The following is a 16,593-nucleotide window of genomic DNA, read 5'->3' as shown; positions in this document are numbered from 1 at the left end:
TGATTCGGACGGGCAGACTCCCGCGCGAGCGCGTCACGTGTCCGTCCACAGCGCGGTGATGGGTCGACGGCGGCTGAAGATTATCGTTCATCTCGTCAATGAGTTCGGCAAAGTCTAACCCAGCGACTGACACGTCGTCTCCGGTGTCCGGAGGCGCCGTCATCCTGGCCGTCTTACGACCTGACACGAACACGCTGACAGTCGGTGCGGATCCCGTTGATGCGGTCGCGAGCGTAACCGCAGAGGCAGATGTCTCATGTGACTGGCGCGCGCTGCGGCACATCCTGGAGATGTGACCCGTTCTGCCCCAGTTGTAGCACGCCCGACCCGCAGCCACAGCAGTCAGATCGTGCATGACGGGTGCCGCAGTTTCTGCAGACCGGGCGCGCGGAGTCCATTTCTCGCTCGGGGGCGCCCCCACCCCGCTCGGCGGGGAGGGGTGGGGCTCTGCGATTGGAAGTTGACACCGTGCGGAGTCTTGGGGTCCGAAGGGCGGCCGGCGCGCCGGTCGACCGGGCGAGGTGCGGCACGCTGACACGGCGTCGGCCTCGCCGCCTATGATCTCCGTGACGTCACGCGCCGCAGCCTCCTCGGAGCGGCAGATCTGGATCGCCTGCTGCAATGACAGGAGTGGGACGGCACAGTCGCCGGGTCGCGCAGGCCCACGACTATACGGTCCCTGATCAGGCTGTCACGACAGACATCGCAAAATCCGCACTCACGGCTGAGGTCACGGAGGCGGGTGAAGAGGTCATTAAATGACTCGTCCCCCTGCTGGGTGCACATATTAAATGTGTGCCTCTGAATGACCTCATTGACCTGGCCGCGAGCGTAGCCGTCCAGGTGCGAGAGGACGACGGAGAGGTCCGATCGCTGGGAAGCAGGGATGTCGAAGCTGGCCGAGACAATCAGGATCTCGTCCGAGAGGCACGACCGGAGAATCGCCAGCTGCAGGGCTGGCGGCCTGCTACTCAAGTCCGACAACATCGCGTGGTCATCCCATCTCTGTCGCCATCTGCTGTACGTCGCTCGCGGTCACTGGTCAGATCCAATCGTTCCGGTTTGGCGTCTTTTGTCATCGAGTCTGGCACGAGTCGCGTTCCCCGGGGCACGGCACTAGTCACAGGGTCGTCCATGTCGTCCGGCAGGGGAACGGAGGCGGGATCGATTCCCACTGATCCTGTCGGCTGTGCCATATTCGAGTCTGTCTCCGGGAAGGTGTACACGAGTCGGCGGTCGGAACCAAGGCCGTCGGAACTAGACTGTATTTCTGTCCTCCGCGAGACGCTCTGCCATCTACCGTTCGGTCTAGATACTACTACTCGCTACTACGCGCGCTACTCGGTACTCGCGCGCGCACACACACACACACACACACACACACAACACACACACACTTCCGTACCTAAAGCGACTCTGATTATAACCCTCCCTGCACTGCCTATTTTGAAGGGGATTCATTGGTGATAGCGAGAGGGGATCGGGTGTCCTCCTTCAGGCATGCCGTACTCCTGCAATTTTTTTCTTCAAAACACTTCAAAACCGTTTTTCGTGCCACAAGCTCTGAAAAGAACATGATGTTTCGTATTCCAGTTACAGAAAGCAAACAAGCATCTTGAATGTAGATCTTACGCACGTGCCCCAGGGGTCAATGAAGTTCAAAATTGTTGTCCCTGGGCTGTTGAAACGCCAGCAATTTTGCTTACACATATGACAATGCAAAGTACACCAATGAACGCACTGTGTGTCGTTTATTGGAGGGAAGCTAGCCAGGATTGTGTGAGCCAGTTGCGTGAGTCTTATTCCTGGCATTTACTTCTGCTATTTGTTTCCCTAAAGGCATGTTGACGAAATATCAACACACATATATGTATATATATATATATATATATATATATATATATATATATATATATCTCTCTCTCTCTCTCTCTCTCTCTCTCTCTCTCTCTCTCTCTCTCTCTCTCTCTCTCTCTCTCTCTCTCTCTCTCTCTCTCTCTCTCTCAGGACCATAAGGCTATTGCTACTGCCTTATCTACGTGCATAACGTTCCTCGCAAATTCACTTAACTTACGTGAAGGTGAAAATTCATGCTTTTGGGTGCTGGCACACCAGATACAAACTTCTTAGAGTCTAATTCAACAGGAAGCTGCACCATCCAACGCGGAGGTCAACTTACCGGAGCAAACAAGTATGGGATATGTAGATTATGACCATTGTGTACCAGGGCTCGACACAAAACAACACTGACCATTTCTGGCTGCTGAGGACGCTGAAAATCCACCCTTTACTAACCCCTGACCACGTTTGATAGTACACAGTTTACGATGAGTCGATTTACAAAGATCACCCCGTTTACCGCAGCCAAGTTGAACAAGAAATGCGCAGAGTTCGTGTGTCGTTACCCAGTGATCACTGCGTGTACTTTATTATTATCAGCTGTTCAAGCATAATAACTGCATGTAAATTCAACTGACATACAAGCGGCATTCTACTACCACGCGACTAATTAATATGTTGAAGCAAAACAGGCATGGAACATGTGGCTCGTGAGCGTTTGACTCACGGGTCATCAACGTCCAAAATGATAATTAAGTTGCTGCTGACGCGCTGAAATAACGGCTGTACGTACTCAGATCAATATACAAATTGCACGCAATGACGAGTCATAATTGATACCGTAGACAATCAAGTGTTCGGCGTGTGAGTCATGAACGTCATATGTCATGGCTCATGGGTTAAAAAATACAAAATTGTTCAGAAGTTGAATAAAGGCGGTTTTTCTAGCGAGTCAGCAGTGAAAACTGGACTGCTTGGTGCAAAGGAAGGGGAGCCGTGGTGCTCAATGCTGAGCCATCAGCCCCAGCACTCGGTGAATTCCATCTGCATTGATCAAGCAGCCACACAGTGACCACAAAAATTCTGTTCAATCTCCAGCGGCCTGGCTTGCAATACCTTTAAGCACATCTGGTGATGTCATCCATCAGGTCCGCAGCAATACGGGTGCACTGGGTGCCCGCGCATACCCTAGGATTCGGGGGTGCCGCCCCCCTTTCGGCCGCGCTCCTTGCCTATTCCGCACAACCCCCTGCACCTTCTATACAAACACATTATGGTCTTGAATGTATCTGGGCTCTTACATGTTGATGGTGACGTTAAATGCTTGATTGCCAAATTAAACATTGCATGGCCCAGGTGGCCCACCCCAAAGGACCATCAACTGTGCTTACCGTCAACCGTCAGCCGTGCTTACAAGAGTTCCTCTGATCGTCACTGCGATCCTACTACTTACCCACGTCTTTCCATTGACAACAAACAGAGCCAGTTCTGTTGGAGCTCCAAGGTTATTTCTTCACCATATTTAAGGGATGCGATGAGAAAATTTTGATGGTCAAAAGTTGTCGCTTCGATGGATCTTGGATTGGATTCATTTTGTGTCACGTAGCGTTGGGTTCACCAAGTCGCTTAGTGGAAATTTACGTCGTAAAAGTTTACGTCGAAGCTAGACCGTGTTCCTCCGACGAGTACCAGTTTAAAAGCCGACATTTCATGCATTTAACACGTGTATGCACTGAGTAATACGCCACCAAAGACATCTTTGCCGTGCGACCTTCCAAAATGCCTGAGGGCTCAAACCCGTAGACCGTTCATCTGCATGTGTGTGAAATTTTACGAAATGGATAGTTCGCTTGCGATCGCCTGTTGTACACATTGTCGTTCAAACATGAGGGATGCGGTGCTATTGACTGGTCGATCTCATAAGCACGGCCGCATGACATTTACCTTGGAGTGAGCCAATGGACATTCAGTCCAGACGGGTAGCTCATGAGCTAATGAGTTGTAAAGTGGCGAGGGCTTACGAGTGTGGAGCTACCACCCGCCTGCCTCTCAGTACAGCACCGTGAGCGTCAAACCGACAGATGGTCACAAGCGCTGATTTGCGACTCGAGTCAAAACATTCCAGTCGCCTGGTTTATTGCTCCCTCAGGTGAAAGGAGGTCACTGCATCGAGCCTCAGCCGGGACGCCCTGCCGAACCTGTGCGGTTTAAGACCCGCAGGGCTGCATTGCATTCAAATTTTACATGGTATGCGCCAAAGTAACTGATTGTGTATTCGGACCAAAGACACATACACGTCTATCACATGTTATACAATCGATCGGCACCAGATGTATTTCTCCCCAGAGTAACGTAACGCACATAAAACCTTGAGCCTTAACCAGCACATTTCCATGCACCTGTACGGTTTGAGAAAACACAACAAAACCTTGGCCCGCGGGGCAATATTATTTTCAAGTCTTAAATGGGATGTCGAAAGTAACTGATTGCGTATTCGGACCCATATGCACACGCATCTATCACATGTTATATAATCTGTCTGCACCAGTTTGTATTTCTTCCCCAGAGTCACGTAAATGCGACTAAAACAGTAAGCACGTCCTTATCAAACCAACATTACAATGGGAGCTTGACGTGACGCTACAACACTTCATTGTAACACTCTGTCATACGTTGATCCCCAAGGCACCAATTTATCAGACACGACGGTCAGATCACGAGCGCGGAGGTGACCAGAGCTGCCTATGGACATCCACACAGCCACGCTGCATCCCGCTCACCTTCAGGGAGCAAAGACCGCAGCCGATCGCATTGGGGCCAGCAATTTCGCCTTCGCTTACCACGGCTGAATGTGACAGCATGCCGCGAGAGCGTCCATGCGTTCTGCGCACTGCGCCAGCGCAGACATGCTTCACGCGGAATGAGGCGGGTGCCGAGCCCGCCCCGGTGCGAAGTCGGCCGACCGCCCAGTCCGGACGCGGCCGGCCGTCACAGCCGTCTCTCGGTGGGCGGGGGCGGCGCCGGCGCCCTCACCGACGCCGCCCGCGCCGTCACAATTGCACGAAGACCGGCCGCCTTCTGGCGGCGCTCACTGCTGCAGATCTGTTGACGAGGACTAGCTGGGAACGCCGAGCGTCGGGGCGCCGGCGGCCGCGGCGACGGCGGCCCGGCCCCGCGCGGTCGGCGGACGGTCTGAACGACCGGACGTGCCGGGTCTGCCGGGCCCCTGCCGACCGGCTCGGCCCCTCTCGGTACCGACGCCGGCCACGTCGGCAGCCAGCGGGCGCGGTTGTCGGCTACTGCGCGTCAGGCCAGCTGCTGGCTCCGGGCGCGCTCGCCGCCGCCCGGCTCATCCACCTCTGGGTCGTCCCAGTCGTGTCGTTTGGACGAGTCGTTATACACGACCAGTGTCTGCGAGAGAGGACGAGCGTTTTGTTGGGGAACGGGGAGCGTGCCTCGAGCCGCGGGACGTGATGCTCTCCGAAGCTACGAGTGGGGACTGGAAACTATCTGTAGCGACGAGGGCGGGCGAAGGCTGCCCATGCAAAGAGCCGTGCGCGCTAGCAACAGGTCGGCGCACTTAACACTGACGGGACACCTGCACTAGCGGCGGCGAACACTCCTTGCGCCCTGCACGTCAAAACACGCGCACTCATATCATCCATGGTCACAGACGCGCACATAATTTGAATCGCTGCCATGCTCTCCCATCATTATGCATGCCGGTTAAACACGCATCACCACAACCGAAGCGGCCAAAACCGCGAAACAACGTCAGCCAGTTAAGCCCAAACCGCGAAGCACCCACGCCATCGGACAGTCACCGCAGCAGCGGCAGCGAGCAGGCGGTATCGTGCAGTACCCGCGCCCGAGCCCCAGTTGCGAAATCAGCAGCAATGCAGGCGACGTGGAGCACTCACGCAGCGCTAGCCACGGCGTCCGCTACGGGCCGTCAGCTCTAGCTGCTGGCAATCTCTTCGTACCCGAGCCAGCCCCTGCTCACAGCCTGTTACAAGCGAGCACGACAGGCACAGCCCAGTCACTGGCGGGCTCGAGGTACTCACGCGTCCACGAGCCGAGTCACAAAGGACAGTACAAGTCGAAACAACACGGACAGGGGTACGATGATCGCATCTGGCGCGGTTCTTGTCGTCGATTATTAGAAGCTGACAACGTGCGTTGACCACCAGGCGTGCAACCGCGATTTCTTAAACGGCGGGGGCCCAGTGCGGTGGTCGTCCCTTAGCTCACCCTGACGTTTAAACTACGCTTCTTTTGCACGACGAATTTGCATATAAAGCACATTGGCCGAATCAAGAAGTGACAGTGGATAAACGTAGTGGTAATTGTACGGTAGATAATGCATCTAATCCCACTTGAAACACACCGCTATGGGAACTTACAATCAGGACGGTAAAATACTTAATAAGTTTAGATATGTGCTGCAGATGCATTCAGTGCCAATTCCGCCAGCACTTGTATGTTTTTAAATAAGTGCCAGGTTATTTCACGTGAGTGTCCTGGGGATCAGATATTGGTTATGTGCCGATTGAGGCTGCCACTACATTTGTACAAGTTTAGTAGCTTTTCCAGGTGGTCCTCAGGGTTTCAAAGCGAATTTTCTCATCATTTATTATAATGCTCTTACGTTCCGATCAACAGCCCAAAGACTAACTAAATTAGAGGACGGGTCACTGGATACCTGGACTTCTACTGGATTCCTGACCAAATACAGGAAATGTGCTAACAGGCTCGTAGGAGTGCAGTCATGATAAAGTCGTCGTGAGTCGCTCGCCGAGGTCGGCACGCGCTCCGAGTGCCGCAGCCTCTCAGGACGGCTCGAGTAGTGATTGAGGGCGAGGTCGAAGCTACCTGAGCCAGGTCAGGCTATGTTGATCAAGGGCGAAGTAGGCGCCACCTGAGTCAGATCAGGTCATAGGCGATCTGCGATGATGACGCCCGTGATCTCTGCACTGGCTACACGCTGTCATCGCGTACAACACAGACTGCCTGCCAGCTGCGTGGCATGGGACAGTGCCACGGGACAAATTCTCAGAAGACCAGCCTCGTGAGACCAGCCTCGTGACGGGGCACTGGGAGTACATTCACCGACACGGCACGGTCCATAATCCCATCAGCTGTCCGCTAGGCCCCACAGAGCTTGTCTGGTGTACACTCACGTAGCCACGGAAACCTGTCTCCGATTACTAAACGTACCAAAACGACAAAGCGACTGCTACGCCCCACTGAAAAGCGTACTACTCGCTGCATGGTGACATGAAAAGCGGTGAAAGCAGGGAACGGGCCAAACGCATAGCTCCAGAGTACAATAAGCAGGATACAATGGAATGCACACCAGCAGGAATAATGAGGTTTTATTGTCATTAGACTAAAAACAAGTTAACGGGTATCAAAATTGTTTCCCCGGTAACTACGTCATCCCATGCCATTAAAAACCCCTCCAAAAACCAACATGATACAGGTAATAGAACATCGTAGAGATCGTAAAATAATTGCAGACGGACCCAACACTGTGGTTACGAATGATTTCGAGAAGCGGTCGTAAAACAGGTTCAACGAAACACACAAATGGACACCTGGTGCAGTGAGAATTGAATTTCGTGAGAAAGAGATATGAGAAACACATGCAGGTTCGATTCGTTGAAATATTGACAACATGCAGCCATCCGCTAATCTCATACGATTAGCGGATGGCTGTCGGAGTTTTAGCTGGTGGTAAAGGAGGTTTAGCTGGTGTACCAGGTAAAACTCCTTGACGGGTTAGCTGGCATTGGGCGCCCTGCCACGAGCCCCTCTGAAGACCGGTCTCCCCATCAGTCGGGTCTCGCCAGCTACCTGAAGACGGCGCCGCTTTGTCCACCTGCTCACCCTGATGCGGTCGAAGCCCGGGCCGCCAAACACGCCGTACAGCAGCGCCGTGAGGTAGCCGATGAAGCCGATGTAGAACAAGCCGTATAGCGCCAGCAGCAGGTCCACCCACCACACGGCCGGCAGCGTGCTCTTCACGTAGTCGACCACGAAGTAGACGTTGATGCCGACCACCACCACCGACAGGATGCTAGCCAGCACCTTCATGACCCTGTCGGCGTGGCACGCGGGTCAGGGCAGGCGAGGGACGCCTCCTGTCAGTGCGTGGGCGTCGTCAGCGCCGCCGTTCAGCGGCAAACGCGCAGCTTCGAGTCTCGTGGACCGAGCCTGGCACGGCGAAGAGCGGCCCCACTGCTGCTGGTATACTTATCTATAAGCGAAGAGCGTGGAATGCTTCAGTTTCACTGAGCAAATACGCAGCAGTAACAAAGAAGGCCGGCTGCCATGGACACAGGCAAGCGAAGACCACACGTGTCGCTTTTTACAGTCATGGCGAAGTGTTGGCTCGGGATTAACTTAACAAGTGAAATGCCGCAAAAAAGCGAAAAACAAGTTCAGAAAAGCTACTTCAACGTTATCAATGGATAATACCGCGTAATGTGGACAAGCCACGATGTGAACGATAAAACAATGAGAATTGGTAGGTGACAAGCAGTTTCACAGGTAAATCCACACAAACCACAAGGGCAGGCCACACGTTGGACGGTAAGACCATGGGAATTGGCCGCGACATGCAATTTCATAGGTAAATCCCGATATCATACGCTGGCGAGCAGGAATGCGGAGGAACCTAGAATATTTGCCGACGCATCCTGATGTTTGCCGTTAGATTGTCTAGCTACACGTATGGCGCGTGCCCTGCCCCAGCACCGTAGCCTAGCCGCGCGGATTGCCCACTAGCAGCAAAAATGAAATGGAAAGCCTAGCGCGCACCTGAAATGCTCATGACAGCGGCGTGGTGCTGAGCTGGGGAGCGGTGATCGGCGAGCATTCATGGTCCAGACAGCGCGAAACAGACGACACGAATCAGATGACACCGCGTGGCCGACGGATGTTAATCACTGGACTCTCACTCGCCATCACTTCGCATGCACCGAGCTATGCTCATGGTAATTTCAGCACTGGCACTCCTTTGGAGACAGCAATACAGTGTGGAAATAAAAACGCACACCAGTTTTAAATCATCGGTACGTACGTCGCATCGGCAAACATTCCGCAGGATCACGATGCAAGTCTGCAGGTGGGGACGCCCAGACCCATCCGCGTTCCCGCGTTGGGTGGCGCTCCAACTCACGGGCCGTTCCGGAACTCCCCCATGACCTGCTCCGAGCTGGTGAAGGTCAGCGTGGGCAGCAGGGCGAACGGCAGCTGCAGGCTCATCAGCGCGTTCAGCAGGTCGTTCATGCCCGTCAGGTCCGTGATGTCCTGTCGGAGCGACGACACATGGTGAAAATAAGGGACCTCCAACATGCCAATAGGTACTAGGTGAACGACAACTTGCAGTCACTTAAGTATATTAGGGCAATATTCAACGTTTCAAGGCAGTGACTGGCTTGTCTTGCCATTTGGACTGTCTTGAAGCATCGAGCACTCTCATGATAGATTCTTTTGATTGCTTGGTACTGGCGTTTCGCTGGTGTCTCCTGGTATGCTGAAGGCCAACAATTTTCACCATAATAGTTTATTACGTCAGTGATATCCTCCAAACAGGAGAAAATAAGACCAATCAGCGACAATGCTTGCATACATACGATTATTCAGGGGTTTGTTTATAGCTGTGCATTAGTTAGAAAGCTGCATAACACTGTTTGAAAAGGTTAAAAACATTGGGCCACATTGCCACATTCATTTGGTGGCACCAAAGGCTCATCCAAAGATTTCGATTGGCGCTCGTTGCTTATTCTGTGCGCGCTCAATACGAATACATAGAAAAGACAACACTACAAACAAAATCAATATCTAGCCACTATGTGGCGACAATTTGCCATCCATTGCTCAGCAAAGTCTTAGTGTTATTATGCAACGCACGCGTACGACAGCATCGAGTGGAGCGCCGGGTTTAGCGAAAGCAAACACCATTCTTACGCCTCTGGAAAGCTTGGTTTTTCGTACCTTGTAGACAGCTATGAAAAATGTTGGAAGAATGGCGATGGTACGGGTGACCAGGACTCGCTTCCACTTCGGCCACGTCAGGTTCAGGAAGCCCTGCCAGGCAAGCCCGGGGTCACCTCCAGCGACTTCTAAAGGAATCCATGCACTACGATCTGTTTATTCTCCACACGTAAGTCGAATACCACCTACCACTCGACATCACGCCCTCCCCATCAGCCTGCGCAGGCGGTCGTCACGTGACAGCTGCTCAGTCACCCTTCCATTGTGAACGTGCTGAGCAGGCATGACCGGCCGGACGCCACGTGCCCGCGGTGAACGACGAGTGCCCGTGCCAGCAGGTGCCTGCCTCTGTCGGCGCGCCGGGGAGGGGCAAGTGGGGGGGGGGAGAGGGGGGGGGGGGGGGCGCCGCGCAGATTACGCCGTTGTCCAGCACATGACGCCGCCACAGCGGCGGCCAGTGGTTTCCCGCCGGTGCCGTCCTCGTCACGCTCTGGGCCCGCCCAGGGGCATGATGCCGCAGAACATTCACAGCCGAATATGCGCATGGTAGCCGACCAATTAGAGCATTATGCGAGAGGCCAAGAGAGTGTGAATTTACCTGATATTTTAGCCACTAAGCGTTGTGAAATGGGACACTGGGACACTGTAATGAAATCAGCGTCATCTTCGTAGCAAACCGTGACAAGTAAAAGCACTTGAGAAATTGTGGCAAGACGGGAAAGTTCGATAAAAAGCTCGACAGATTTTAAAAGAAAATACACCTATGGAAAGACATGGTGTTCGGCTTTTTGGTTGTGTCTCATGTTTGCTTTACATTCCAACCGCTTTGACGGAACACTGCGCAACAAGATCACCCGCGTAACTCTGTGAAAGGCGTCTGTAATAGACCTGGCATAGATGCATGGTGCCATGATCGTAATGCGACCCAAACGTACCTCCATAACAATTATCTATAATACGAACATTATGCATGTACATGGCGCACGTCTATACTGCGCGCAACACATAAATCCACGCCAAAATGTCGTTCATGCGATGCGCCCCTTGCGTTTATACTTCCATGGCGGCCTGTCTTAGTAAATCCCCGGTGCACTCTCACTACGTACTGAGCTCAACACAACTGTCTGAAATACAACCTCATCATCTTCATTACGAACCGTCTGCAGTGGAACCGCTGCGAACATCCCAACTGCCTTACTGGTGCCACGGCCCCTGTATATCTCTACGGCGATATCTCCGCAAACAACTTCAGAGAGCTGCCTGTATCGCGTCCCCCTTAATGATCACGAGAGCAGCCCAAAGTTGGGTGAAGATAGCGGACTACGCATCTACGCATCCTGTGTTTATCCAACACGGACTGTCCGGAGTCTGACCACTGCTGACCTCCATGACGAACTGTCCGGAGTAGGTGCCGGTCATGGTGCTGCTCTGGCCGGCGGCCAGGATACCGATGGCCCAGATATAGAGGCACACGGCGCCGAACTGGCAGCCGAGGAAGACGCCGCCCTTGAATAGGTCGGCCTCCACCAAGTTCGTGTCGTTCTGTGGCGACGGGCGCGTGGGTTAGGGCATGGCCTGGCCTCCCGCACTCTCCCGCGGGCAGGGCAGGACCGGTGCGACGGAGTCTGTGAAACACAACCTGCACGGCGCGAACTGCCATTCCCCAAGCAGGGGAAACATTGCCGCGCATTATTGCCATCATCTGGAGTCGTCACCGAAGGGCTCCACGGGGTCGTACCGGATTTTCTAACCATGACAAGGCATCCTCAATACGCAGAAGAAAACTGTGGAGCAGCGGGTCACATCCACACAGCACGTAAACGTTCACACTGAGGTGCTGGATATCACTAGATTAATGTGGCATCAAGCATACATTTATGGACCACAGGCACAGAGCACGTGGCTGTTGGATGTGACACACTTGAAGCGGTGAAGTTTATCGTGACCTAGCACCGAAGGGACCGGGACCTAGTGGGACCACCAGACCTGAGATATCCAGGCAATCCAGATAGACGAAACACTGCCGCTGCTACGCGATTACAGTGAGTCATCTGTGTCATCAAATGAGTCATCTCTGATGGGAACGGCAAACTCGAACGAAGACCCTACGCCACTGAATGCTTAAAAGCGAATTGCGTCGAAGGACGACACACTCGCATGGAATGTATTTGGGATAGCCTGCAGTGCATGGGGACGGCAGTGGCCACTAAAAACGTTGGGGGAGGGGGGGGGGGGGAGGAGAAACGAGACATTTACCTCGCTTCCTTCCCAGCAGCCGGACAGGGTACATGCTGGTTTTCCGATATTGGGGGGCGGGGGGCAGTTTTGCCGCTGTAACGCGCCATTTCAAAAGTGGAAGTTCAAAAAGAACCTTCAAGAAATTCAAAATTAGAGTGGGACTTCTTTTACGCCGGACTTGTTAAGTTACGAGGAACTGTTGACCTAAAATGACGGCTATTTCCAATCACAATGATGGACTATCGTAAAGCGGCCTACGGACTCCAATCGCGTAGAGGCTGCCTAGTCGCTTCATGATAGTGCACATTAGACCCTACTGCATTTTACACACATCGATATCGTGTTGAAATGGGTGTGTCCTTAGCAACGGACTTTCTACCTCCTCCAAAAGTAACTCCATAATGTGTTCACGCTGATTGATAGTGGAACAAAAACACCCAAGAAGGAACTCAGCGGATAGCCTATTATTTCGAATGTCGTTTTGTGTTCAAAGAAGCGAGATTGGCTACAGTTCGCACATGCACAAAATTGCGCAAGCTCTCTGAATGTCGTCGGAAAAAGTTTATCTTCCAACAGCAATAATAAAACACTTTCGAGCCATGAGAATGGCCGCACTGAGGCGACGAGCCGGGCTACTTGCATACTGGGGATTCACGACAGCACGGCACATTGAAACGACGCGGCCCCCTTGGGGCCCGAAAGCAGCGGCGTATTCAAGGCGGGGGAGGGGAGGGGGCACCGGGGCAAGTTTCCCGGTCCCTTTATTACATCTTTATAAGTAAGAATATGCATTAGAAGACATGTCGGGAACTAAACTATCAGGGTACGCCAGTAAAAACAAGTAGATTTAAAATATCCCAGGGTCTCACACGCTATCCCAAAACTTTTGCGTCCATGCAACGCGCTAGAACCTATTTTTAATGGAGCATTATTGCAAAATCTTGCATACGGCTCTGCTCACCGCCTAAATCGTCACCTAAACCGGCGCGCTGTCAGTGTCCACATGCTCACAAAATACGACGCGCTTCCGGTGCGCAAAGGCTCACCGGAAAGAGGCCCGGGTAGAGCGAGCTGACGGCATTTCCAGCAGACTCGCAGGTCTGGTTGACATCACTGTTGGTCTTGCCGGACAGGCCCTTGGCGAACACGGCCACGACGAAGACGTTGATGATGAAGGACACGAGCAGCGCGACGCACGACTCGATGAAGAAGTAGTAGTTGGCCTCACGAATGCGCGAGCGGCGCGTGCGATCCACGCTGCGAGACTGAAGCAGACGGGCTCTGTTGCAATGAAGGCCGGCTGCGTGGCCCCCGACCAGTCGCTCAGCCAGTGAAAGCTGACACATCGTGGATGGTTCTGTTACACGAGATTGCAAACATTAGGGACCAGTAAGGTATATTTGAGGTAGCCCATCTGTGTAGGACGAACAGCTGGAAAATGACGCGGTCAAAAATGACAATGACAAAAAATATACGGTGCAAACGTCAGATAAAATCATACTAAAATGGCCAGCTACCCGACAATCGCATGATTTTTAGTTCAAGTAGACTGAGCATACAAGGCACTGACAGCAATCCATAGCGACTAAAAAACATGGCGACCAACGTGCCGTATGGCGCAGAACAATAGACGGACATCTCAGCTGCACAGCTTCATTGTGTCGTCAGCCTCAGATGCATGCCTAGCCAACAGTGCATATCCCATGTTATCGCAAGGCAAACATTCATGTTGGCCTCCCGGCGAGGTTATATCTCGTAAGTGGAACTAACGGCCACTCTATGCTCAAGACAAACACTTCAAGCATACCGATCAGGGCCCTGAAGATTCGGCCTTGAACATAGATTGTGCAAAAGGTATGATTTGGCGCCTTTTGAGGCTTTATGGCCCAACATATCGCTACGAAGAAGCCACTCCCGGCAAGCACGCGCCAGCCAGCACTTGACCTGTGGTCTGTACCGATAGCCAAGCCCAGGGGCTCGAGCGGCCGGGAAGACCGTGGTGTAAAGTTAAGCACAATGTGATGCCCGCGACCCGCAGCGTCACGCCTTTGTGACGCACGTGAGCCCACCCACGGTGTGGACAAGCGGCAGCAAACGACTCGAAGACGTCTGCCCGCGACACGGCGGAAGACGTGGCTGCCCGGATTGGAGCCGGGTCTTTCAGGCGACAGGTCCTGGCAGTCTCCCTGACAGAGCTATCGAGAGGCCGTACAGGTTATGTAAGTGTTCGCAGCGCAGGTCCTGACAGAGTTACCCTGACTAGTGCCGAGTGGAGGTACAGGTTATGTAAGTGTTCGAAGTGCAGGTCCTGACAGAGTTACCTTGACTAGCGCCGAGTGGAGGTACAGGTTGTGCGGCATGATGACGGCGCCGATGATGCCGACGGCCTGCAGCAGCGAGCGGCTGTCGCAGCCCGCGCAGCCCGGCACGAACAGGCCGCGCACCACGTCGGCCTGAGGCGGCGCCGCCACCACGTACTGTAACGGACAGGCACGTGTTGTCAGGCAGGCACGCGTTGTCACGCGCACTGAACCAGGCGAGCGTGAAGCGTGTGCTAGAGCAGACAGACATGTTTTGTAATACATAGTGAGCGAGAAGGAGACGCATCACAAGTACTGGAGACAATGGGTGCGCTTCACAAAACATCGCAGCAAACATGCTCGTTTCAAAGGTACTGGAACTGACGGATACTCGTCACACGTTTGAGGGCAGAATGACAGACCAGTGCATTCAAACTGCCACAGACAGACGCGCACCGTACGCAGAGGAAAACACAGACGAGCACGCAAGTTACACGAGTTAGATCTAGTCACGTGCATCAGATCAGGCAGCCATGCCAGCTTAAGAGGTGGGCCTTCTAAAAAAATATTATAATACGTTCCCTAAGAAGGGTAGAGCATATTGACGTCAGAAAGTGTCATTTTGTGGCCATATATATTCCTAGCGACCGGCACATCGCCACTTCCCGCTTTGATTTCGGTCTAAGTCAGAACACCAATATAGAGCAGCAGGGAGAGGGAAAGGGAACCGTAAAAGCAAACGCCGTTGAGAGTACCTAAGAGCACCGCACACTTGCCTCTCATAGGGCTCATGCTAATGCGAAAGCCTTGTAGAATTTGTATCACGTAACAGCAGAACCCTTGCAACAAGAGATGGAGCATCCTATGAATCAAGAGAGTGCGGCCGAACGTTGTACACCTTTAACTAAAAAAAGCGTCTTGGTAAGCCCATCCCTGTAATGGAGCAGGCGGCACGCGCCGCACGTGTCAGAGCAGGCGGACGCGTGCCAAGCGTCCGGCACTAAAGCCTCGTAAAATCAGTTACGACAGAGGCACACAACAAACAAAAACATAAAGCTGTGTGCTTTCAGTGTTTCTGGCCTGTTTTTTGGATGTTATAATTTCACAATGCGGAACAAAGCAATGCGGGGCCCAGGACCCCTGACGGAGACGCCGGGTCAGGCCCGTGACGGGGCGCTGGCAGACCAGTATTAACAGGCAGACCGGTATTACAACCGGTATAACCGACCGGTATAACAGGCAGACCAGTATTACAACCGGTATAACCGACCGGTAAAACAGGCAGACCGGTTTACAACCGGTATAATCGACCGGTATAGCAGGCAGACCGGTATTACAACCGGTATAACCGACCGGTACAACAGGCAGACCGGTATTACAACCGGTATAACCGACTGGCATAACAGGCAGAACGGTATTACACTGTGGAAAAACACGTGTGGTACGTGTGGTGGCCGAGTTCGCGTCGGTCAAAAAGGAACAGGGATCTCGGGGAAGTACATGTGTGGTGCACGCGCGGCCTTGCTTATCTGACTTAGGAATGACCTAGGAATCCTCTCAAGTATAATCTACAGCAACAACTTGGACCAGATTATACAATCTACACAAAAGACATGAATGCATACCTCGTATCGGAGGAAGAAAACAGAAAAAAACAGGGACAAGGAGGCCACATTTCACCTCACGGTACATGATGAAAGGCGAAGCAGTCGATACGCCGTTGCCACTTGTTCACAGTAAAAAAGCTTAAGGGGCATCTGATGAACTGACAATAGCCATAATAACTTTCCTCTCATGATAGGCGGCAAAAAGTGTCACATCTGGCTGTCAGTGAGCACAACGCAAACGAGAGAGTGCTATCAACCACTTATTGTGATGGATATAAGACGCATGGCTGCTTGTGTCACAGTTAACGACATCCACAGAAGCATTACCAGCAAGGCGATCGATTTCACAAACATAAGCTACCGGCAATACCGCTTGATCGGCGTCTGTGTGTGAACGCATAGCATGAGGTATTACGCAAGCAGCGCGTGGGTTTAGTGCATTTGTTAGCATCCAAACCCTCGGCTGAGCATCCCTTAACAACGCGGCACATCATCTCGTGCATGGCAGTGAAATAGGCGCAACAATTTCGTGGCCTGCGGGTGGTCATTCTTAAGAGGGTTTCTCGCGGCGTCGATGTCAACGCACGAATGCGCATTAAACACACCAT

General features: G+C 52.9%; 1 protein-coding gene across 4 annotated transcripts in view; it reads right to left on the bottom strand.

Moving 5' to 3' along the window:
• Positions 1-5,087: 5,087 nt before the first annotated feature.
• LOC119096369 (protein Malvolio) overlaps positions 5,088-16,593 on the bottom strand; it is a 31,555-nt gene continuing 20,049 nt past the window's right edge. For 3 of the 4 annotated variants that reach the window (XM_037219236.1, XM_037219237.1, XM_037219235.1), the window contains exons 6-12: positions 14,400-14,555; positions 13,125-13,343; positions 11,224-11,382; positions 9,841-9,933; positions 9,023-9,153; positions 7,729-7,939; positions 5,088-5,250 (exon numbers count right to left, since the gene is read on the bottom strand). In XM_037219236.1, coding sequence (XP_037075131.1) covers positions 5,146-5,250; positions 7,729-7,939; positions 9,023-9,153; positions 9,841-9,933; positions 11,224-11,382; positions 13,125-13,343; positions 14,400-14,555 — 1,074 coding nt within the window. In that variant the 3' untranslated portion in view covers positions 5,088-5,145. Of the gene's footprint in view, positions 5,251-5,759; positions 5,846-7,728; positions 7,940-9,022; positions 9,154-9,840; positions 9,934-11,223; positions 11,383-13,124; positions 13,344-14,399; positions 14,556-16,593 lie in introns of all 4 variants that reach the window. The other variant, XM_037219238.1, reaches the window with a different exon arrangement.

Source organism: Pollicipes pollicipes, unplaced genomic scaffold, assembly GCF_011947565.3.
Source record: "Pollicipes pollicipes isolate AB1234 unplaced genomic scaffold, Ppol_2.1 Scaffold_4295;HRSCAF=5057_pilon_pilon_pilon, whole genome shotgun sequence".
Taxonomy (NCBI): Eukaryota; Metazoa; Arthropoda; class Thecostraca; order Pollicipedomorpha; family Pollicipedidae; genus Pollicipes; species Pollicipes pollicipes.
The sequence above is the reverse complement of the archived record's forward strand: the minus strand, read 5'-3'. Positions and strand labels throughout refer to the sequence as shown.